This window comes from Coregonus clupeaformis, chromosome 11 (genome assembly GCF_020615455.1).
Source record: "Coregonus clupeaformis isolate EN_2021a chromosome 11, ASM2061545v1, whole genome shotgun sequence".
NCBI classification, from domain to species: domain Eukaryota; kingdom Metazoa; phylum Chordata; class Actinopteri; order Salmoniformes; family Salmonidae; genus Coregonus; species Coregonus clupeaformis.
In genome coordinates, this window is record NC_059202.1 from 4,286,723 (window position 1) to 4,312,146 (window position 25,424).

Genomic DNA, 25,424 nt, shown 5'->3' on the forward strand with positions numbered 1-25,424 from the left:
CGCGCCTAAAATAGTTACAACAATAGTTTTCCATTTACCAAACATTTTATCAAACCAACCAGTCATTGATGTATTCACCCCCCCCGTTCTCAGCCCATTCTTTACTCAATGGCCTGAGATTCTCTTCACTGCATCCCTTGTCTAATTAACGAACCTTTGTAGATGTAATTAATCCAGTCAACATTTTTATCAATTGTAACCCACCAGAAAAACGTTGTTGTAAACCCTTCTCCTCACTGCGTACTCATCATCTGGATTTTCTCTCCATGCCTGGTCTGCCAAGTTTGGATATAACCTTTCTGCCCTCTGCTCTGGGGAAGGCACTGAGACCTCAACTTTCACTTCTCTTTCACTCTCACTCACTTCTCTTTTCTTCCTGCCTTCTTCCCGCTTTCTAGCTTCTACTAGCCACCTCTTCTATATAACAAGTCAATATAACAAGTAATTCAAAACAGCTTCACACCACAACACCTGGAATCACCCCTCCCTGTATATGTAGTCTTGACTAGTCCCCAAGAATTATCTCATACTCTACGGAGGAATTTATCCCCACAATGTAATCTTGATCATTCCTGACAGTCTCATACAACAGGAATGGGTTCTCCCTCTTCTCTATACAACCACCTGGAATTATTCATAGATGTGACTTTTGAGCAAATATTATGTCTCACACGTATTCAACCTTACATGATTATTGGTTAACACTATCGGTAACCCAGAGTTTGTAAGGCTCCAGTTTCATGAAACGGATAGAGTTACGGCAAAATCTACAGTTGTTTGTGACTTTTGACTTTACTAATATTCTATTTCTCACACATGCTATTTTAATTCCTTCTGGTGTACTTTTTGTATTTGTTTAACCCGGATTATTTGTTGACTGTTCTGTAATCTCTTACAGGTTACATCCCTTAGGTATACTTTTAATAGTTCCTTCTATTTCAACACCAGGTAGTTTCTTTTGGTAATGGCCTATTACCGTGAATCGTTACGGACCCACCAACAGGTTGACTAGTCCCCCAGAATTATCTCCTACTCTACGGAGGAATTCATCCCCACAATGTAATCTTGATCATTCCTGACAGTCCCCTACATTTCACTTAAAATGGCTACGCATTGATCAATTTGCTACTTTTCAATATTTTAGCAATTTCTCAAATCAATTTCACCAAGTAATGAATAAAGACTACTGACCTTATCCTTGCAGCCGAGATTCAATGTAGGTTTGGATTCTGTCACCGTCTCTGTCATTAGTCAGGTGTCCTCTGGCCTGTTTTAACCCTTAATGTCAAAGGGCAGGACTTTCTATTTACGAATGTATCATTAGCCCGTCGACGGTTTTCAGAGTTACCTGGAATGACAGAAGCAGGTATTGGATTCCGGTTCAGAAGGACCAAGCTGTTATGTGAAGTATTTAACAAACTATTTCAGTGTCTCTGTGCGTCTCCCAAAAGGTTGTAAGTCTTTTGGGATTTAAGTAACGGACAGAGTCCCGGTCTGCATAGTCAGAGATTTATTCATTGAGAATTCTGCCATCACAATTTCAGAGTCCATCTTTTATACTCATACGTCATACAAACATCCTGCCCCCTCCCCTTAGGCGGCCTGTATTTTTCCACTATACACATCTTGTAAGCCCACACACACTTCGGTTCAGCTCATGTTTTCCTCTGCTCTCCTGACCATTATGTCTCACACTGTTCTTATCTTTTCCTACTCCTTGCTCGGCCAGGTGGCAAACTTCAGTTATCGCATCCTCACAATATCCTGCATACTCCTCAAAAAGCCTAACAGTTTCTCTCCTCTCTAAATTGGGAGGCCCCTTTATCTTGGTTTAGACAGTTATCCTTTGTTGTCTGGTCTAACTCTTACTCACATTGCTGAATAGTAGCTCAATGTCATAGTTTTTACTGGTCCTACACTCACACATTCTAACACATTTCACACAGTTTCTGGGTGTAATAATTAGTCATTAATAATTAATCTATCAATCGTGCGCCACCCCTTGTCTTACCAGAGGCTGCCGTTCTATCCTGCCGATACAGTGTATAACCTGCCAGCTGTATGTTATTCATGTCGTCGTTCAGCCACGACTCGCTGAAACATAAGATATTACAGTTTTTTATGTCCCGTTGGTAGGATATTCGTGTCTGTAGTTCGTCCATTTTATTATCAAGTGATTTGTAATTTGGCCAATAGTATCGATGGCAAAGGCAGATTAGCCACTCGTCGCTGGATCCTTACCAAGCACCCCGATCTCCTTCTGCGATATCTCCTTTTCTTTCTACTGCGAATGCCGGGGATGAGGGCCCTGTCGGGTGTCTGGAGCAAATCCCTCTCGTCCGACTCATAAAAGAAAAATCCTTCGTCCAGTTCAAGGTGAGTAATCGCTGTTCTGATGTCCAGAAGCTCTTTTCGGTCATAAGAGACGGTAGCAGCAACATTATGTACAAAATAAGAAGGCAGAGCAGTGGTTTATTATGGACAGACCTCTCCCCATCTTAGCTACTTTTGCATCAATATGTTTTGACCATGACAGTTTATAATCCAGGGTTACTCAATGCAGTTTAGTCTCCTCAATTTGCTCAATTTCCACATTATTCATTACAATATTTAGTTGAGGTTTAGGGTTTAGTGAATGATTTCTCCCAAATACAATGCTTTTAGTTTTTGAAATATTTAGGACTAACATATTTCTTGCCACACATTCTGAAACTGACTGCTGCTCTTTAAGTGTTGCAGTGATTTCATTTGCTGTGGTAGCTGATGTGTATAGTGTTGAGTCATTAGCATACATAGACACACAAGCTTTACTCAGAGCCAGTGACAGGTCATTAGTAAAGATTGAAAAAATTAAGGGACCTAGACCGCTGACCTGGGGAATGCCTGACTCTACCTGGATTATGTTGGAGAGGCTCTGTGTTCTGTTAGTCAGGTAACTCTCGATCCATAATATAGCAGGGGATGTAAAGCCATAACACAAGTTTTTCCAGCAGCAGATTATGATCGATAATGTCAAAAGCTGTACTGAAGTCTAACAAAACAGCTCCCACAGTCTTTTTATTATCAATCTCTCAGCCAATCATCAGTCATTTGTGTAAATGCCGTACATGTTGAATGCCCTACCCTATAAGTGTGCTGTTTTGTTAATTTGTTTACTGTGAAATAGCATTGTATCTGGTCAAACACAATTTTTTCCAAAAGTTTACTAAGGGTTGGTAACAGGCTGATTGGTCGGCTGTTTGAGCCAGTAAAGGGTGCTTTGCCTCCTGCCAGGCCTGAGGGCACACACATTCCTGTAGGCTTAGATTGAAGGGATGGCAAATAGGAGTGGCAATATTGTCCGCTATCATTTGCAGTAATTTTCCATCCAAGTTGTCAGACCCAGGTGGCTTGTCATTGTTGATAGACAATTTCTTCACCTCCACACTCACTTTACGGAATTCATAATTTGGTCAGATATGCATGGATGTGTAGGTTCATAATATGTTGTTGGCATGTCATGCCTAAATTAGCTAATCTTGCCAATGAAAAAAATCATTAAAGTAGTTGGCAATATCAGTGGTTGAATGAGCCATCTGATTCAATGAATAATGGAGTCGAGTTCGCCTTTTTGCCCAAAATTTCATTTAAGGCTTTTTACTATTATTCTTTATATAATTTATCTTTGTTTCATAGTACAGTTTCTTCTTCTTTTTGTTCAGTGTAGTCACATTATTTCTCAATTTACAGTACGTTTTCCAATCGGCTGTGCAGCCAGACTTATTTTCCATTTGTTTTGCCTCATCCCTCTCAACCATACCATTTTTGAATTCCTCATCAATCCATGGGGATTTAAGTTTTTACAGTCACTTTCTTAATTGGTGCATGCTTATAATTAACTGGTATAAATGTGTCAAGTGCAGCACCTGGTTGCTCCTCATTACACACCACAGACCAGCACATATGCTTTACATCTTCAACATAGGAATCACTACAAAACTTATTTTATGACCTCTTATACACTATATTAGGCCCAGCCTTTGGAACTTTGGTTTTCTTAGATATGGCTACTATATTGTGATCACTACATCCAGTGGATTTGGATACTGCTTTAGAGCAGATTTCTGCAGCATTAGTAAAGATGTGATCAATACATGTGGATGGTTCCCCCCCCCCCCATAAAAAGAAAAACAAAAGGTGGTTGTCCCACTGGCTATCATAAGTTGAATGTACCAATTTGTAAGTCGCTCTGGATAAGAGCGTCTGCTAAATGATGTAAATGTAAATGTAAATGTCATTCCTGTGCTGTTTGTAAATACACTGGTAGGTTGACTGATAGCCTGAACCAGGTTGCAGGCACTGGTAAGAGTTTTTAAAGCTTTTTCTTGAGTGGGCAGCTTGACGAAAGCCAGTCAATATTTAGGTCACCCAGAAAATATACCCCTCTGTTGATATCACATACATTATCAAACATTTCACACACATTATCCAGATACTGACTGTTAGCACTTGGTGGTCTATAGCAACTTCCCACAAGAATGGGCTTTAGGTGAGGCAGATGAACCTGTAGCCATATTACTTCAACAGCATTTGACATGAGATCCTCTCTTAAGCTTTACAGGAATATGACTTAACATAAACGGCAACACCTCCACCATTGGCATTCCTATCTCTTCTGAAGATGTTGAAACCATGTATTAATACCACTGTATCAAAGTTATTATCTAAGTGAGTTTCAGAGATAGTATATGAATGTTATTTGTTACCTTGTTTCTTAGGCTACATATGTTAATGTGGGCTATTTTTTAGCACTTTTCTGAGATTCTTGATTGTTTTTATTGCTTTACTGGGAGGCTTATCAGAGGTATACATGACAGTCATATTTATGTTTGAGCGGATAGTGCAGAGTGAGCTGTACACAGTGGACTTCCTGCTAGGGCAAACCACCTCAGTGCTAACAGTCTAACTCCGGTTCATAGGCGCATGATTACAGCATACAGTAGGATTGACAGAGGCATTCAGGGAAGTTAGAGGGACATAGATTGCCAACGTCCCGGGACAATGTACATTTGCAGCAGCATTATGACAACTCAGCGACACAATGGTAGGGATTATTTGAGCAGGGCTTGGGCCACTGATAAGTAATTGTCTCAACGCAGCCTTGACTATGTACATAGGGCAGAAATCTCTAAGGTGCAGGGTAGAGTACTGGGTGGTAGCCAGCTAGTAACAGTGACTAAGTTCAGGGAAGGCTACTGGGCGCAGGCCGGCTAGTGGTAACTATTTAACAGTCTGATGGCCTGGAGATAGAAGCCGTTTTTCAGTCTCTCGGTCCCAGCTTTGATGCACCTGTACTGTCTCTGCCTTGTACATGGTAGTGGGGTGAACAGGTCGTGGCTCGGGTGGTTGAGGTCCTTGATGATCTTCTTGGCCTTCCTGTGACACCGGGTGCTGTAGTTGTCCTGGAGGGCAGGCAGAGTGCCCCCTGTGAAGCGTTGGGCTGGCCGCACCACCCTCCTTGCCTGGCACCATCCTGACTTATGAGCCTACTGAGGCTGAAATTGAATCTGATCAGCCTGACCGGAATGTTGCTCAGCCACTGTAAATGTAAATATTATCCACAAAACATTACGTGTCCCTTTTTAAATTATACATATATCAGTTATGCAAGCTAATAACCAGAATAGATAAGCTAGCTAGCTAGCCAGCTAGCCAGCCAACAAGACCACCTAGCTAACTAGCTAGCTCACAAGACCAGCCAAGCTAGCTGCATTGTTCCTTGCATGGCTGTGGTCTTCGGGGCGGCACGCAGCCTGGGAGACAGAGCTGCCTGTCAGGCATCTTTAAGGGCTTAAATGCCCCGCATTGCGGATGAACTGGCTATCCTATTTAGCTGATATTTTTCTGTCAAATCAGTTATGGAAAGATGGCAAGTGCCAGTGTCTGGAATGTGTTTCATAAGACACTCGTTACAACACCTTGCTGCGAAAGTAGCTTGCAACTTAGTTTCAACATTTAATCACATCATGTAAATTACATGTTCAACTTTAGTGAACTATTTAAAGAAAATATTTACAAAGAATAGCTGACTTAAGTAGGAGCACATCTCTGAACTGCTGAGGAGAATTTGTACATCAAGTATCCTATATAGGCCTACCAATGGAATGGTTTTGTAGGACATTAAATGTACTGTTAGATCACTTGCATTGCTATCTAGCAACAATATCATATTTAAAGTTAGCAATCTAGCTAATCTGTTTTGAATTCCCACTTCCTCAGGTGTTAAATTATGTAGAATATAGCCTAGGCCAATATGCACAAAAAACATGAAGGCAATTTAATCTCTATTTTGACATTTGACATGCATTCCCGATGAAATAACTAACTTCTTTCATGTCTTACTTGGCACTGGAAAAAGTCAGTCTAGAGCTTAAGTACATTGCTTCAAAGTATAGCCATCTGATACCTATTCACTGAATGTGGGTATTATTTATAAGACTTTTTGGTTGTTGTAGGCTAATATTCTAATGTTATAGCATAATACCTCCAGGAGAGCTACTGGGTGTAGACTTTTGTTCCAGCCCCACTGTAACACGCCATATTCTCCAAATCGACTGCTCAACAGGACCTTGTCAAGCTTGTCAAGCTGACTCGGGTGTGTTTAAGCAAGGCTGGATCAAAAGCCTGCACAGATGAAGAGCTGACCACATGTTCTATACAGTAACAGTATATTTGACTAAGGCATTTTTTCATAGTGGTATCGTTATGTTATTGAGGATCATTATAGCTGGTATTGGTTTTGAAGCTAAAATTCAGAAAACATAGTTTGTGATCTAGCTAATGATTAGCCCATTGGGGTAGCCTAAACAAATGCAGATGGGCAACTCCATGCTTTAGCCATTTATAGCCACTATGCTACTACATTCATTAGGCTACAGGAGAATGCTCATTGCAAAAAAAGCGCACCTGCCTGATAATATGAGCCATGTAGGCTATAGCCTTTGGTGAAAATACTACTTTTCGCAAACATGGGCTCATTCCTGGAGGGGAATATTAGCAGGTATGTGGTGTGCGCAGACCTCCAGAATTTGTATTACATTGCATTCCAAGTGCCGTTAAAAAGGTCTTAAGTCTTAAATTCAACCTCATGGAACCTGCAGATACCTGTGTAAACTATAGGCTGATCTACTCCTACTTATTTATTCTCTGTAAATAGTTCAGTGACGTTTTTTGCATCGTACTGGCCGCCTACTTATTTTCTTTCTTGGATTACCTGCCATTTAAGGGTATACCTTCCATTGCCCTCATTTCACCTGCCATATTGTTACACATATCAAACTTATTTCAGGTCTAGACATGTACCAATGGGGTGACTGGCTTTTGCCAGTTTCACATTCACAGTTAGTCCTGTTAGACTTGTATAGATATGCATGCATTCATGTAGGCCTGCCAAATGTTAATTGCATGTAGTCTACAGTAGTATCTGGATGTTTGACCATCTCCTTTCAACTGTTTCCAGATCTGCTCCCATTACAACAAGGGCGTTGGTGAGCATGGCTCCTGCAAGTTTAAAACCAGTTGCACCAGCCTCCACCTCTGCCTGCACTTCCTCCAGGGAGACTGTAGGTTTGGTGCTGGATGTAAGAGGGCCCACACATTTGATGCCACTGCCATGAAGATCCTAAATGGCAGAGGATTCAGCGACGAGAACATCAGGATCCTCGACAAGATCTACAAGAACAAATTCATCATCATCGGTCAGGGTCACAAAGAAAAGCCAGCTGGTAAGGAAATGACAAGGTAGAATCAATGAAAATATAATTATAATATAATGTAGTAACCGTGTCTGTCCTGTGTCTAGTAGTAGTACCCTCCCCTGCTCCAGCCATAGCGCCAGTTGGGAAAGTGCGTTCTCGTCAGCCTTCGTCCTGCTCCATCAGTGAGACTGACAGGAACGAAATCTGCCTCTTCTTCATCCGCAGACACTGCAGCTTCAAAGGTAACATAAACCTAAACCTACTTTAGCAACATTTTAGTTTACAGTACTGTGTTTGAAGTGTTTACATGTGTTTCTGTGGCTGTGTTATGTCAGAGAAGTGTGTCCGTATCCACTACCACCTGCCTTACAAATGGCAGATCTTAGAGGGAGATGGAGTGACATGGAGAGACCTACCCAATGTGGAGGAGATTGAAAGGGCCTACTGTATCCCAGGAAAAGATACAAGGTACAGTTGTCATCATATCAGATCTGTTGTTTCTTTTCTTTTTTGAAATACAAACAAAATCCTATTTAATGTACTACACTCGGCTAGTGACGTGCTCAATACGGAAGTGGTCTGATGAAGCGGGTGCTAAGATACAGGATTGTTTCGCTAGCACAGATTGGAATATGTTCCGGGATTCATCTGATGGCATTGAGGAGTTTAACACATCAGTCACCGGCTTCATTAATAAGTGCATCGACGACGTCGTCCCCGCAGTGACCGTACGTACATATCCCAACCAGAAGCCATGGATTACAGGCAACATCCGCACTGAGCTAAAGACTAGAGCTGCCGCTTTCTTGGATTGGGACACTAATCAGGACGCTTAAGAAATCCCGCTACACCCTCAGACGAACCATCAAATAAGCAGTGTCAATACAGGACTAAGATCCAATCCTACTACACCTGTTCTGACGCTCGTCGGATGTGGTAGGGCTTGTAAACTATCACGGATTACAAAAGGAAACCCAACCGTGAGCTGCCCAGTGACGCGAGCCTACCAGACGAGCTAAATGCCTTCTATGCTTGCTTCGAGGGTAGCAACATTGAACCATGCATGAGAGCACCAGCTGTTCCAGACAACTGTGTGATCACATTCTCTGTAGCCAATGTAAGACCTTTAAACAGGTTAACATTCACAGACGGTTTACCAGGACGCGTACTCGGAGCATGCACTGACCAGCTGGCAAGTGTCTTCACTGACATTTTAAACCTCTCCCTGACCCAGTCTGTAATACATGCATGTTTAAAGCAGACCACCATAGTCCCTGTGCCCAAGAACGCCAAGGTAACCTGTCTAAATGACTACCGCCCCGTAACACTTAATCTGTAGCAATGAAATGCTTCGAAAGGCTGGTCATGGCTCACATCAACACCATCATCCCAGACACCCTGGACCCACTCCAATTCGCATACCGCCCCAACAGAACCACAGATGATGCAATCTCTATTGCACTCCACACTGCCCTTTCCCACCTGGACAAAAGGAACACCTACGTGAGAATGCTGTTCATTGACTACAGCTCAGCGTTCAACACCACACACACATGCATATTGAAACCACATACACACTTTCACACTTTTTCACTCTTCACATATGCTGCTGATGCTCTGTTTATTATCTATCCTGATTTCCTAGTCACATGTAAATATTACCTCAACTACCTCGTACCCCTGCACATTGACTTGGTACCGCTACTCCTGTTATATAGTCTCGTTATTTTATTGTGACTATTTTTTTATTTTTCATACTTTTTATCTCTGCATTGTTAGGAAAGGGCTCGTAAGTATTTCACGTTAAAGTCTACACCTGTTGTGTTCGCATGTGACAAAATGTTATTTTATTTGACTGTTAGTGATAGTACAGCATTCTCTCTGTGTTGTCCCTAGTGAAGGTAGCCAGCCAGTGAACTTCCTCACCATGACATGTGGAAGGTCTCCAGTGCGTCGTCTGTCCACTGTGTCGTCCGTCACCAAACCTCCTCACTTCATCCTTACCACAGAATGGCTGTGGTACTGGGCGGATGAGCTGGGACAGTGGATAGAGTATGGCCAGGAGGTAGGTCCAATTAATACTTCTAATGCCTGTCCTTCAGAGAACAACAGAAATAATTGCACAGACAATTGTATTAACATGTTACGTCGTACTTTAGTAACTGCATTATAACTAGCAGCAGGTAGCCTAGTGGTTAGAGAAGCGGGATGTGAATCCAGCTCAGACAGGAAAATCTGGTGCGGAGTGAGCTTGCAACCGGAGGGTTGTTTGTATCATCCTAGATACCATCACCTGCCGTTGTGCCCTCACAATGCACTTACAGTGAGGGAAAAAAGTATTTGATCCCCTGCTGATTTTGTACGTTTGCCCACTGACAAAGAAATGATCAGTCTATAATTTTAATGGTAGGTTTATTTGAACAGTGAGAGACAGAATAACAACCAAAAAATCCAGAAAAACGCATGTCAAAAGTGTTATAAATTGATTTGCATTTTAATGAGGCAAATAAGTATTTGACCCCCTCTCAATCAGAAAGATTTCGGGCTCCCAGGTGTCTTTTATACAGGTAACGAGCTGAGATTAGGAGCACACTCTTAACGGGAGTGCTCCTAATCTCAGTTTGTTACCTGTATAAAAGACACCTGTCCACAGAAGCAATCAATCAATCAGATTCCAAACTCAACACCATGGCCAAGACCAAAGAGCTCTCCAAGGACGTCAGGGACAAGATTGTAGACCTACACAAGGCTGGAATGGGCTACAAGACCATCGCCAAGCAGCTTGGTGTGAAGGTGACAACAGTTGGTGCGATTATTCGCAAATGGAAGAAACACAAAATAACTGTCAATCTCCCTCAGCCTGGGGCTCCATGCAAGATCTCACCTTGTGGAGTTGCAATGATCATGAGAACGGTGAGGAATCAGCCCAGAACTACACGGGAGGATCTTGTCAATGATCTCAAGGCAGCTGGGACCATAGTCACCAAGAAAACAATTGGTAACACACTACGCCGTGAAGGACTGAAATCCTGCAGCGCCCGCAAGGTCCCCCTGCTCAAGAAAGCACATATACAGGCCCGTCTGAAGTTTGCCAATGAACATCTGAATGATTCAGAGGAGAACTGGGTGAAAGTGTTGTGGTCAGATGAGACCAAAATCGAGCTCTTTGGCATCAACTCAACTCGCCGTGTTTGGAGGAGGAGGAATGCTGCCTATGACCCCAAGAACACCATCCCCACCGTCAAACATGGAGGTGGAAACAATATTCTTTGGGGGGGGTTTTCTGCTACTGGGACAGGACAACTTCACCGCATCAAAGGGACGATGGATGGGGCCATGTACTGTCAAATCTTGGGTGAGAACCTCCTTCCCTCAGCCAGGGCATTAAAAATGGGTCGTGGATGGGTATTCCAGCATGACAATGACCCAAAACACATGGCCAAGGCAACAAAGGAGTGTCTCAAGAAGAAGCACATTAAGGTCCTGGAGTGGCCTAGCCAGTCTCCAGACCTTAATCCCATAGAAAATCTGTGGCGGGAGCTGAAGGTTCGAGTTGCCAAACGTCAGCCTCGAAACCTTAATGACTTGGAGAAGATCTGCAAAGAGGAGTGGGACAAAATCCCTCCTGAGATGTGTGCAAACCTGGTGGCCAACTACAAGAAATGTCTGACCTCTGATTGCCAACAAGGGTTTTGCCACCAAGTACTAAGTCATGTTTTGCAGAGGGGTCAAATATTTATTTCCCTCATTAAATAATAATAATAATATAATAATATGCCATTTAGCAGACGCTTTTATCCAAAGCGACTTACAGTCATGCGTGCATACATTTTTTTTTGTGTATGGGTGGTCCCGGGGATCGAACCCACTACCTTGGCGTTACAAGCGCCGTGCTCTACCAGCTGAGCTACAGAGAACCACAAAATTAAAATGCAAATCAATTTATAAAATGTTTGACATGCGTTTTTCTGGATTTTTGTTGTTGTTATTCTGTCTCTCACTGTTCAAATAAACCTACCATTAAAATTATAGACTGATCATGTCTTTGTCAGTGGGCAAACGTACAAAATCAGCAGGGGATCAAATACTTTTTTCCCTCACTGTAACCATCTATAATTGCTCCAGTGGCACTGCACTGCGGCTGACCCATTTGTTTCCAGCCCTTCGGTGTATGTGTCTGTGTGTGTGTGCTCGGGGGGGTTGGGTTGTGCATAAAGTCACATTTCTGTTCTCTGTTAAGTTAATTGATAATGAAGTAGATCTTATAATTGCATAGTAATGGAGTTGAGCAATGCTGTTATTGTAGTGATCACAGTGTTACCGTTGAATGTGTTAGGAAATGTTTTCATTGTGGGTTTATCTGAGCCTTGTTCGTATTCTATGTAGATTTATGATGGTAAGGAGAAAGTGGCCTCTGTCACCTCCCAGACCCTGGAGAATGTTTACCAAGCTGACTCGGTCAGTGAGATTCCATTTGGATCTGGACGTCACCAGTACATTCTCTATTTCAAAGGTACTGTAAACAGTTTGGGACAACTAAATAGCCTTTCAGCAGCTATTTGACATTATTGTAAAATATAATTCGTTTTCAATAACTTACCCGGTTAAATGTTTGTAAGCAAACACCCTGTAAACTGTATTTTGTCATACTAAATGCATTTAGTTATGTTCTCTATTTCAGAGATGTATCAGGAGAATATTAGATTCAAAACCAAAAGAGAGGTTCGTAGAAGACCCTGCTTTCTCTCTGGACAGGATGTGGAGGCCAAGCTGAAGAGGTACAGTAGACCTATTGTGACTGTCCATGATTATACTCTAGGCCTATGTAATGTTAATGTCCTCCCACACCTTCATTCATGTTCCTCATGTTATAACTTCTTTTAGAGCGAAATCCTTCAGTGCAATAGTATTTCATGTTTTCCTTCAAAACCTCATCAGGATATTTACTGACCGTAATACTACTAAAGATTATACAAGTGTGAGGGAAATATTGTTGTCTGAAGAGAGAGCCTTGAATTGTACATCTTGTCTCATACAATCATTCCTGTAGGTGCTGGATAGAGATATGAGGGGGAGACGGTCATGACCCCCTCCTCAGACCTTTTGGCAGAACGCCCAGAATATGTTCTATAAGTTAAGATAGGAGACAGGGCCAGTCACATGCAGGAACCAACCCTATGAACCATGCCTATGTAGCTTTTCTGTGTAAGCAGTATATAAGAGAACTAACGAGACTGCCCTGGCAGAGCTCACTTCAGACCGGTACTTTATGCATCTAAGTTTGACTGTGATCTCTCCAGCTTGCTGTTAATAAATTATTATTATTTTAAGTTTGACTTGGTGTCCCTGGTGGTAATTTCCATGACACAAGTTCACTAGTTTATCATCTAAAATGTGATCCCTTTCAAAAGGGGCAGTGATACTGAAATGTAAATGTTGTAGTTCAGGAAATCATAGAGGAAGTCCTATTGAATATCTGTCTGAATCAACCAAAAGCTTCCCTTTTGAATTTCCTGTGTTTCTGTCTCCATGGTAGTGTATCTCCAGAGAGCACCAGCTCTTCTACTGTGTCTGTACCTCCACACTGGGACAAGGGAGCACTGCCTGACTTCACATACAAGGTACTCCCAGTCATAATATGCTGATACTGTTACACACACACATACAGTCGCTAGTGAAAGTTTACACACCCCTTGCACAGTATTATTCACATTTTGGTGCCTTAAAATTTAACCTCAAAAGGGAATAAATTACTTATTTTCTTAAAACTGATCCACACAACCTACTCGACATTTCCACAGTGAAAGAAAGAAATAGCAGCCATTACAGCTGTGAATCATTTTGAATAAGATTCTACCAACTTTGCACAACTCTTAGGGCAACATTTATCCATATTTGTTGTCAAAATTGCTCAAGCTCATTACATTTGGTTGGGAGTTATTGATGGACAGCAATATTCCAAAACCTTGTCTCTGATTTTCAAGCAAATTTAAGTCAGCACTGAGACTGGACTACTCAGGAACACTCGACACCTCTTGGAAAGCCATTCTGGTATGTCTTTGGCATAAAAACTTGTGTAATTGTCCCACTGAAAAATAAAACTATCCAAGGGTTAGATTTTCAGAAGACTGAGGCAGGTTGTCCCTTTAACTTTTTACCTGGGCTTTGTTTATTTTTTATTCATTTGGAAAATGTTCTATAATTTTTCTTTCACTTTGGAAATGTGGAGTAGGTTGAGTACATCGATAGGACAAATCTAATTTAATATTTTTATTTATTTAATTTTAAAGCAGCAAATGACTGTACAAGGGGTGTGCAGACTAGCACTAAAATTTCCCTGGTTTTCTGAAATCCTGGTTGGACGATTCTGGATTTCCTGCATATTAGATTTGAGATTTTTGTCATTTAGCAGACGCTGTTATCCAGAGAGACTTACAATTAGTGAGTGCATACATTTTCATACTGGTCCCCCGTGGGAATCGAACCCACAACCCTGGCGTTGCAAGCGCCATGCTCTACCAACTGAGCTACACGGGATATTCCTTTAATAGAAGTTCCAAGAATTTTGCAACCCTATTAGGCACAGTATGCATGCATCACACACACACACACACAACACACAAAATCCAAATTATTCAACTGTTTCCTTCAGCTGGTTCCACTCTTAGGCCTGACGACAGAGTATCAAATGGTGCAGAGTCTGTTCAAACGTACCATGCGCACCAGCACCATCCACAAAATCAACAGGATCCAGAACCCTTCACTCTGGAGGGTCTTCCAGTGGTATGTACTGTATATTATGTTACTGTAGTAGTGAGACAGTTGTACGTTAGTTGTAGCTGCCCTAGCATGACACACTGATGCCATCTTTCTAAGACCTGAAATACTACCACCCCTTTTGTGGTTTTAGTTTTTATGTGGTTTAGTGGTAAAGACGATAACATTTGAGTGCAGAGTGAACATTAGGTTTTAAACTGTCCACGTATAGGAGCGCCTCATGGATGTGTTGGTTGGTGTGTTTGTGGCTAGGCAGAAGGAACAGATGAAGGCGAAGAATGGAGGGAAACCTGTGGATGAGAGACACTTGTTCCACGGCACAGAACTGTCTATCATAGATGCCATCTGTGAACAGAACTTTGACTGGAGGGTCTGTGGCGTCCATGGATCACTTTATGGCAAAGGTGAATGTTTTATACAGCTGTATCAATGACAAATATCTAATATCCACTGCTTCTGAGAAACTTTCTAAGCATGTTTTCGTTTTACTCTAACATGTGTTTACGATTATTTTCCAGGAAGCTATTTTGCCAGAGATGCCTTGTACTCTAATAGATACTCCAAGTCTCCGGTCTCTGGCAAGAAGATCATGTTTGTGGCTCTGGTGCTGGTCGGGGAGTTCACTAAGGGAAACCGGGACTACCTTCGCCCCCCTCAGAAAGGCACCAGCAAGGGCCTCTACGACAGCTGTGTCGACTCAGAAAGCGACCCAGCCATTTTTGTCGTGTTTGAGAAACAGCAGATTTACCCAGAGTTCATCATTGAGTACTCCTAGAATCCGCAGGAGTGTGTAGCGTCATGTTTTGCTGAAAACAACTAATTGTGTGCTCATGAAGTACCTTTTGGACACGTTGCAAAATGCATCCATTATTGTGGTGGGAAAACATTCTTTGAAAATCATCCTTCTGAAAAGGACAGAATATGAAAACAGTTTAGGGGTTTCTCTTTAACTGGGTGGAAAGCTACTGTTTTGGTGACTTATACCAAGGTCATAGGGTCTTTTCACATTAATTTGTACTAAATCCTACGTAGCCAGAATTGTATGATTTTATTATAATGACTGTTTTTGTTTTCTCTCAAATTGATCAGAAATACAGTGTAGACATTGTTAATGTTGTAAATGGCTATTGAAGCTGGAAACGGCAGATTTTTTATGGAATATCTACATAGGTGTACAGAGGCCCATTATCAGCAACCATCAGTCCTGTGTTCCAATGGCACGTTCTGTTTGCTAATCCAAGTTTATCATTTTAAAAGGCTAATTGATCATTAGAAAACACTTTTGCAATTATGTTAGCACAGCTGAAAACTGTTGTGCTGATTTAAAGAAGCAATAAAACTGGCCTTCTTGAGACTAGTTGAGCATCTGGAGCATCAGCAATTGTGGGTTCGATTACAGGCTCAAAATGGCCAGAAACAAAGATCTTTCTTCTGAAACTCGTCAGTCTATTCTTGTTCATCACATACTGTAGCATACTGTCAACTTGATATTTCTGTTTCCTAAGTTCTACAGTGTGCACATAATGGAATAAAACTTTATTAAGGATATGTCCCATTTTAACATTTATTTCACCATTGCATTTACTCTTTCATAGCATGTCATAATTTTACCTTTCAATCAAAAAAATATGGAATATTTCAGACATTATACTGGTTACACATCTTCTTTCCCTGATTTGATCACATTCGATGAATATATGCAACATAAAATAGCAGATCAACACTCCAAATCAACGTAAGTTACATCATCCCATGAGTAAAAAAGGTATACAATCAAGCTTAAAAAATCATACACAGTGACATCCGAGCTTTTCAACTGAAGAGGCCATTAGAAACGGTAGGAGCAGATCTCTTCTCTCAAGTCATGATCCTATGAATATTAACATCATGGAAATCGTAGCAGCATTTTATAGATGAAAGATTAGCAAATCAATGCGAGGCAAAGACTGAAGTCATCAAATTTTATTTGTCACATGCGCCGAATACAAGGTGTAAACCTTACCGTGAAACGCTTACTTACAAGCCCTTAACCAATAATGCAGTTCAAGAAATCGAATTAAGAAAATATTTACTAAAGAAAAAAGTAACACAATAAAATAACAATAACGAGGCTCTGTCCAGGCTCTGTCGTAGCCGACCGGGAGACCCATGGGGCGGTGCACAATTGGCCCAGCGTCGTCCAGGGTAGGGGAGGGAATGGCCGGCAGGGATTCCCATGGGGGGCCATTATGAAAAATAAAATGTCTGCACTCACTAACTGTAAGTCGCTCTGGATAAGAGCGTCTGCTAAAATGACAATAAAAAAATGTAAATAGTCTGAGGGGGAAAAGGTGTTGTCGTGCCCTCTTCACGACTGTCTTGGTCTGTTTGGACCATGACATAACATTGAGTCAATGCCTGAACTGTTACAATACAATATTATGATTGATTGGATGGATGATTGCGAGGATTCTTGCAAAGATTATACTCGCTTGTTTACCACAGAGCAGTTGGTAGAGACTTTGCAAATCCTTAAAGTGATAGTTCCTCCAAATTACAAAATAACATTAATTACTTTATCCAGTAAACAGTCTTTGGACAAGGTTATTGCATAGCATTTGGAGACTGGCCAGGTAAACAAAACCAAAGCATGGATCACAGTCTTACCTTGTCCATAGACAGCTTACAGGAAATCCAAAATGTTATTTTGTAATTTGGGTGAACTATCCCTTTAAAGGGGCAGCGCAGTCAAAAATGGGATTTTCCAACGATATTTCCACACTATGAGGTCGAAATAACACTGGAATTGTGAAAATGGGGCAACGTTTTTGGCCCACAGCATGATATCACAATATTTTCTGATTATTCTGACCAATGACCAGTCATCCTTTATTTGCTTCTGTATCCTCCTACTTTGAAGGGGTAAGCATGGTAGGCTCTAGAGTCTAGACGATCCTACCCGCCAATCAGGGCTGTGTATGTAAATATATTTACATTTGTATCAACACGCCCCCACACGATCAGACAGCATTTCGATGGCAAAAGGAGGCTCGGGGTAATAAATGATAAACTGTTATTTTCATGAAATAAACACACATTGTGATTTATTAGACATACAGTGATGATTTAATAGTTCACGGGCATGTTAATATCAATAGTCCAATATGAATTTATACAGAGGTCAAAGTGTGTTGTTCTATTGTAATCAGAACAGCCTTTTCCACAGTCTTCCCCTCCCCCAGCCAGAGAGGAAGAGGCGAAGCGAGAGGTTTCACTCTCGCCCAAATAAGCCCAATGCGTTTCTATGGACTTATTTTGGACCTAAACTTGTCGCCTGCCTTCCCACCTTTGGGACAACGACTCCCATTTTTAGGGCGGAGACATGAGCAACGTGATTTCGCCCAGCCTGCTTCTCTCTCTATCGCTCTCTCTTGCTAGTCCTGCAGAATCACCGTGACGCTCGATGTGCCATTGGCAGGGGCCTCAGGGGCCTTGATGAGGTGTTGACCTCTGTCCAGCACACTGCCTGTTTAAAAGGTGAGCCGCCCCTGGCTAATTGTCATTTACCATGGGAGCATAGTAATGCTGCTGCTCCTCTGTTCACTTCACATTCAGTCCAGATCTTCAGCCCAGTCCATTGGGGATCAAGACACAGGGACAGAGGATAGGCATTTTAATTTAGAATTTCTAGTTAAGAAGAGGTTAATGCTAGCCTGGTCCTAGATCTGTTTGTGCTGTCTTGCCAACTATTTAAAGGGACAACGCCAAACCGGTCTGGGACCAGGCTAGGTTAATGCTACTTTATGTTTATCCTTAAAATAAGCAGTCATTGGATGGATAATGTATCAGTTTCATAAGAGTCATAAGAGCAGATAAAGGAGAACAGAGCTTCTATTCTTCTTCTGCAGGGTGAGTCACTGGTTCTCCATCTGTCTCTCTTTTAGTGATTGTCACATAGATGCCATTCTTAGGACCGAGAGTGGTGTGAGACTTCAACTCCAGAGGAACCTGCAACATAAAAGAGCAATATATGGTTAGAGAGAGCAAGGTCACAGTATGGAGCGAGCTGTCTACATGGGAGACAAACTGAGATTCAAACAAACAAACTGCATCAACGCTGCACTGCACTTGACTTTTAAAGTCAATTTCCCTGACATTCTCAGAGATCGCATTTGCGCTAAACGCCTCAGATGTCTGCTCAAGTGTAAATTACCTTTAAACGTCAAGTGAAGTATGGTTTGATTGAATCTTGGCCTTTTTTATGAAATCAACTAAATGACCTTTAAACACTTAGGTTGAGATAAGTGCCAAAAGAAGGACCATCACAGGTTGAACCCACCTTAGTGTCTGTGCAGGCCACGATGTTGAACTTCCTGAAGACGTGCACCAGGGCCATCTTGATCTCCAGCTGGGCCAGCCTCATGCCCACACAGCTGCGGGGCCCCGCCCCAAACGGCAGGTAAACAAACGGGTGTCTGCTGGCCTTTGCCTCTGCTGTGAACCTGCATGGGAGAGAGTAGAGGACTCAGTGGTCAGTCTGGAGTACACTCTGATTACGTACTAGTCAAATACACTTGAATGTGCATTCTGTATTGTATCATTGTATTATAACTTGTGTCAATGTAAAAGCACTCCATGTTGTACAGAACATCCACAGTGGGACATAATGTGAGGCAATGACTGAGTGTAGCTGTGCTGTGTAACAATGTAACTGTGCTGGGACTTCTCTATGGTATCTCTATGGTAGACCCATAGTAATGGAACAAGAATACTGAGCTACAGTAGACTGACTGACTGTCTCCTACCTCTCAGGGATAAACTTCTCTGGCTCTGGCCAGTACTCTGGATCATAATGTAGATAGCCTGCAGGGATCTCCAGAATGGCTCCCTTCGGTAGGAACTGTCCATTGACCATGCAGTCCTCGTCTACATCCCGGGCAAATCTGAAACAAAATGGCTGCTCAGTTTCCACAATGCACATAAGGAATTGTGAACTATCGAAACATGGGGGACATGGCCATATACAGTACATAAGAGAGTTCAAAATCAAATAAAATTGTATTGGTCGCATACATAGTTTAGCAGGTGTTATAGCAGTGCAGTGAAATGTTATTTTACTATGTTACTAGTGCCTAACAATGCAAATAAAGAAAACAAATAAACAAAAAAGAAAGGCAAGGAATCAAGAACGGTGGGACGAATCCAATTAGTTTCAAAATGCAATCTATACACATGTACACCAGGGGAATTTACACAAGCTAAACACAGAATGATATGTACAGCAGTAGATATATTACAGTGAGCTATGTCAAGAATCCAGTATATAAATAAATATGCAGTGTGTATAAACAGTGTAACTAAAATACAATGTCCAGTAGTAGAAATAAAAGAATAAGCTATGTTGGGATTGGGAATCATTCTAAACATACATAATGTCAATAGTATCACTACTATTAATACTATCATACTGTATGGAAAGAAGATTTACAGAGGCTCTTACCTGAAACCAGGAGGATAGAGTCGCAGAGCCTCTGATATGACCATGTCTAGATATTTCAGATCCTGCACATTGGTGTAATCTGGTGAATCCTACAAGATAAAAAGAACACAAATGCATTTCTATAAGTTACATTGTATTTACTTTAGTACCAAACAATGCCATGGCATCAATACTGAAAGCAAACAAAGTCTACTTGCTATTAGCCACCGTTAGCGGTTTTTTTCACCATTGTCCGTGGCCTGCACTACCTACCTACCAGCCAGCTCTATTATCGGCCAGTCTGCACAGCGCATTATCGACCCAGAACATATCGGATTTTCTGCCGGAATCACTGAATCACTGGACCTTTAACACCGGATCATCGCAACTAGCTAGCTGCAACCGAATGGATGTTGTGGTTGGCTAATCAGCCTTGAGCTAGCCTCGAGTCAGGCCCATCTCCCGGCTATCTACCTCTCTGTCAACCGGACGGGACCTTCTAGTGTCGACACGGAGCCCTGCCGATCCATCACGACTGGTCTGCCGACGTAATCGTCTGTGGTTTCAACAGGCTTCCCGTTGCGACGACCACGAAGATTAATCTGTTAGCCCCGGCCCGCTAGCACACGCAATTCAACACCCATGCTTCCTGATCGCCTGTGCTGTAGCACCAATTCGAACTGCTCTCGGACTCACATTGCTGTTCACTGGACCATATGATCACTCAGCTGCACAGCTGATGCCTGCTGGACTGTTCCTTTACACGGTACCCTGTCCTGTTTTATCTGTTTAGTCTCAGCCCAAACTTTCATCGCCATTACCAGTTGTTGTCTTAGCTCTCTTGAATAACACCTGTGATTGCTTTATGCCTCTCTCCCATGTCAATATGCCTTGCCTATTGCTGTTCCAGTTAGTTCTTATTATACAATTTCACTGTAGAGCCCCAAGTCCCTCTCAAACTGCCTCAAATAGCTCCTTTGTTCCACCCCCCAAACATGCGGAGACCGGCTCAATCGGTGCCTCCAGTGATGCTATCTCTTTCATCGTTACCCAACGCTTAGGTTTACCTCCACTGTACTCATATCCTTCCATATCCTTGTATGTACATAATGCCCTGAATCTATTCTACAACGCCCGGAAATCTGCCCCTTTTATTCTCTGTACCCAACGTACTAGAAGACCAGTTCTTAAAGCCTTTAGCCGTATCCTTATTCTACTCCTCCTCTGTTCCTCTGGTGATGTAGAGGTTAACCCAGGCCCTGCAGTCCCCAGTATCACTCCTACTCCCCAGGCGCTATCATTTGTTGACTTCTGTAACCGTAAAAGCCTTGGCTTTTTGCATGTTAACATCAGAAGCCTCCTTCCTAAATTTGAGTTATTCACTGCGTTAGCACACTCCACCAACCCTGATGTTCTAGCAGTGTCTGAATCCTGGATTAGGAAGGCCACCAAAAATTCAGAAATGTCCATCCCCAACTACAACATTTTCCGTCTAGATAGAACTGCCAAAGGGGGTGGAGTTGCAGTCTACTGTAGAGAGAGCCTGCATAGCTCTATCATACTATCCAGGTCTGTGCCCAAACAGTTTGAGCTCCTACTTCTAAAAATCCACCTTTCCAGAAATAAGTCTCTCACTGTTGCCGCTTGCTACAGACCCCCTTCAGCCCCCAGCTGTGCCCTGGACACCATATGTGAATTGATTGCCCCCCATCTATCCTCAGCGTTCGTACTGCTTGGTGACCTAAACTGGGGTATGCTTAACACCCCGGCCATCCTACAATCCAAACTAGATGCCCTCAATCTCACACAAATTATCAAGGAACCTACCAGGTACAACCCTAAATCCGTAAACATGGGCACCCTCATAGATATCATCCTGACTAACTTACCCTCTAAATACACCTCCACTGTCTTCAACCAGGATCTCAGCGATCACTGCCTTATTGCCTGCGTCCGTAACGGGACCGCGGTCAAACGACCACCCCTCATCACTATCAAACGCTCCCTAAAACACTTTAGCGAGCAGGCCTTCCTAATTGACCTGGCCCAGGTATCCTGGATGGATATCGATCTCATTCCGTCACTAGAGGATGCCTGGTTGTTCTTTAAAAGTGCTTTCCTCTCAATCTTAAATAAGCATACCCTATTAAAAAAATTCAGAACTAAGAACAGATATAGCCCCTGGTTCTCCTCAGACTTGACTGCCCTTGACCAGCACAAAAACATCCTGTGGCGTACTGCATTAGCATCAAATAGCCCCCGCGATATGCAGCTTTTCAGGGAAGTTAGGAACCAATATACACAAGCAGTTAGGAAAGCAAAGGCTAGCTTTTTCAAACAGAAATATGCATCCTGTAGCACTAACTCCAAAAAGTTTTGGGACACTGGAGAATAAGAATAAGAGCACCTCCTCCCAGCTGTCCACTGCACTGAGGCTAGGAAACACTATCACCACCGATAAATCTACAATAATTGAGAATTTCAACAAGCATTTTGCTACGGCTGGCCATGCTTTCCACCTGGCTACCACTACCCCGGCCACCAGCTCTGCACCCTCCGCTGCAACTTGCCCATGCCCCCCCCCCCCCCCTGCTTGTCCTTCACACAAATTCAGACAGCTGATGTTATGAAAGAGCTGCAAAATCTGGACCCCTACAAATCATCTGGGCTAGACAATCTGGACCCTTTCTTTCTAAAATTAGCAGCCGAAATTGTCGCAACCCCTATTATTAGCCTGTTCAACCTCTCTTTCGTAACGTCTGAGATCCCCAGAGATTGGAAAGCTGCCGCGGTCATCCCCCTCTTCAAAGGGGGTGATACTCTAGATCCAAACTGTTACAGACCTATATCCATCCTGCCCTGCCTTTCGAAAGTTTTTGAAAGCCAAGTTAACAAACAGATCACCGACCATTTCGAATCCCACCGTACCTTCTCCGCTATGCAATCCGGTTTCCGAGCTGGTCATGGGTGCACTTCAGCCACGCTCAAGGTCCTAAACGATATTATAACCGCGATCGATAATAGACAGTACTGTGCAGCCGTCTTCATCGACGTGGCCAAGGCTTTCGACTCTGTCAACTACCGCATTCTTATTGGCAGACTAAATAGCCTTGGTTTCTCAAATGACTGCCTCACCTGTTTCACCAACTACTTCTCAGATAGAGTTCAATGTGTCAAATCGGAGGGCCTGTTGTCTGGACCTATGACAGTCTTTATGGGGGTGACACAGGGTTCAATTCTCAGGCCGACTCTTTTCTCTGTGTATATGAATGATGTCGCTCTTGCTGCTGGTGACTCTCAGATCCACCTCTACGCAGACGACACCATTATGTATACATCTGGCCCTTCATTGGACACTGTGTTAACAAACCTCCAAACGAGCTTCAATACATTACAACACTCCTTCCGTAGCCTCCAACTGCTCTTAAACACTAGTAAAACTAAATGTATGCTCTTCAATCGAACGCTACTTGCACCGTCCACCCGACTAGAATCACTACTCTCGGCGGGTCTGACCTAGAGTATGTGGACAACTACAAATACCTAGGTGTCTGGTTAGACTGTAAACTCTCCTTCCAGACTCACATTAAGCATCTCCAATCCAAAGTTAAATCTAGAATCGGCTTCCTATTTCGCAACAAAGCCTCCTTCACTCATGCTGCCAAACATGCCCTCGTTAAACTGACTATCCTACCGATCCTTGACTTTGGCGATGTCATTTACAAAATAGCCTCCAACACTCTACTCAGCAAATTGGATGTAGTCTATCACAGTGCCATCCGTTTTGTCACCAAAGCCCCATATACTACCCACCATTGTGACCTGTACGCTCTTGTTGGCTGGTCCTTACTACATATTCGTCGCCAAACCCACTGGCTCCAGGTCATCTATAAATCACTGCTAGGCAAATCCCCGCCTTATCTTAGCTCATTGGTCACCATAGCAACACCCACCCGTAGTATGCGCTCCAGCAGGTATATCTCACTGGTCATCCCCAAAGCCAACACCTCCTTTGGCCGCCATTCCTTCCAGTTCTCTGCTGCCAATGACTGGAACGAACTGCAAAAATATCTGAAGCTAGAGACTTATCTCCCTCACTATCTTTAAGCATCAGTTGTCAGAGCACCTTACCGATCACTGCACCTGTACACAGTCCATCTGAAATTAGCCCACCCAACTACCTCATCCCTATATTGTTATTTATTTTGCTCAATTGCACCCCAGTATCTCTATTTGCACATCATTTCTTGCACATCTATCATTCCAGTGTTAATACTAAATTGTAATTATTTTGCACAATGGCCTATGTATTGCCTTACCTCCATCACTTGTTACATTTGCACACTCCTGAGTGGCGCAGTGGTCTAAGGCACTGCATCGCAGTGCTAACTGTGCCTCTAGAGATCCTGGTTCGCGACCGGGAGACTCATGGGCGGCGCACAATTGGCCCAGCGTCGTCCAGGGTAGGGGAGGGAATGGCCGGCAGGGATGTAGCTCAGTTGATAGAGCATGGCGTTTGCAACGCCAGGGTTGTGGGTTCGATTCCCACGGGGGGCCAGTATAAAAATATATATTTAAAAAAATATGTATTCACTAACTGTAAGTCGCTCTGGATAAGAGCGTCTGCTAAATGACTTAAATGTAAATGCACACACTGTATATATATTTTCTGTTGTATTTTTGACTTTATGTTTTGTTTACCCCATATGTAACTCTGTGTTGTTGTTTTCTATCGCACTGCTTTGCTTTATCTTGGCCAGGTCGCAGTTGTAAATGAGAACTTGTTCTCAACTGGCATACCTGGTTAAATAAAGGTTAAATAAAAAATAAAAAATAAATAATGAAGAAAAGGAGCAAAGTGCAATTTAAACTGGTGCCAGCAGATGGCAGCAAAACATCATGCTATTCAGGTTATGGCTATGAGGTTATTTGGAGAGCATGGCTAAGAATTGAAGAGTTTGGCATTGGCTGCACCAAACAAATCACAAAGAAGAACTACATCAACAACTAGAGCATGAGTGTATGGATGATGAGAGTGACTGAGTGGACATTAATCCTGTCTAACACTGTTAAACACTGACTATAGTGGAACCAGTGTTCGCCCCATCGCCCCATCTATAGAGGAACCAGTGTTCGCCCCATCGCCCCATCTATAGAGGAACCAGTGTTCGCCCCATCGCCCCATCTATAGAGGAACCAGTGTTCGCCCCATCGCCCCATCTATAGAGGAACCAGTGTTCGCCCCATCGCCCCATCTATAGAGGAACCAGTGTTCGCCCCATCGCCCCATCTATAGAGGAACCAGTGTTCGCCCCATCGCCCCATCTATAGTGGAACCAGTGTTCGCCCCATCGCCCCATCTATAGTGGAACCAGTGTTCGCCCCATCGCCCCATCTATAGAGGAACCAGTGTTCGCCCCCATCGCCCCATCTATAGTGGAACCAGTGTTCGC

At 42.8% G+C, this 25,424-nt stretch overlaps 2 protein-coding genes across 3 annotated transcripts in view; one reads left to right on the forward strand and one right to left on the reverse strand.

Moving 5' to 3' along the window:
- Nucleotides 1-15,665, forward strand: part of parp12a (poly (ADP-ribose) polymerase family, member 12a) — a 33,675-nt gene extending 18,010 nt beyond the window's left edge. The window contains exons 3-12 of one of the 2 annotated variants that reach the window (XM_041890624.2): nt 7,499-7,763; nt 7,841-7,978; nt 8,072-8,204; nt 9,633-9,801; nt 12,123-12,249; nt 12,418-12,514; nt 13,273-13,357; nt 14,389-14,519; nt 14,766-14,917; nt 15,032-15,665. In XM_041890624.2, the coding sequence (XP_041746558.2) occupies nt 7,499-7,763; nt 7,841-7,978; nt 8,072-8,204; nt 9,633-9,801; nt 12,123-12,249; nt 12,418-12,514; nt 13,273-13,357; nt 14,389-14,519; nt 14,766-14,917; nt 15,032-15,288 (1,554 nt within the window). In that variant the 3' untranslated portion in view covers nt 15,289-15,665. The remainder of the gene's footprint in view (nt 1-7,498; nt 7,764-7,840; nt 7,979-8,071; nt 8,205-9,632; nt 9,802-12,122; nt 12,250-12,417; nt 12,515-13,272; nt 13,358-14,388; nt 14,520-14,765; nt 14,918-15,031) is intronic. The other variant, XM_041890625.2, reaches the window with a different exon arrangement.
- Nucleotides 15,666-17,595: 1,930 nt separating this feature from the next.
- Nucleotides 17,596-25,424, reverse strand: part of LOC121576974 (thromboxane-A synthase) — a 111,540-nt gene continuing 103,711 nt past the window's right edge. Inside the window, exons 11-14 of the mRNA XM_041890623.1 lie at nt 19,993-20,081; nt 19,298-19,435; nt 18,832-18,994; nt 17,596-18,500 (exon numbers count right to left, since the gene is read on the reverse strand). Of these exons, the coding sequence (XP_041746557.1) occupies nt 18,384-18,500; nt 18,832-18,994; nt 19,298-19,435; nt 19,993-20,081 (507 nt within the window). The 3' untranslated portion in view covers nt 17,596-18,383. The remainder of the gene's footprint in view (nt 18,501-18,831; nt 18,995-19,297; nt 19,436-19,992; nt 20,082-25,424) is intronic.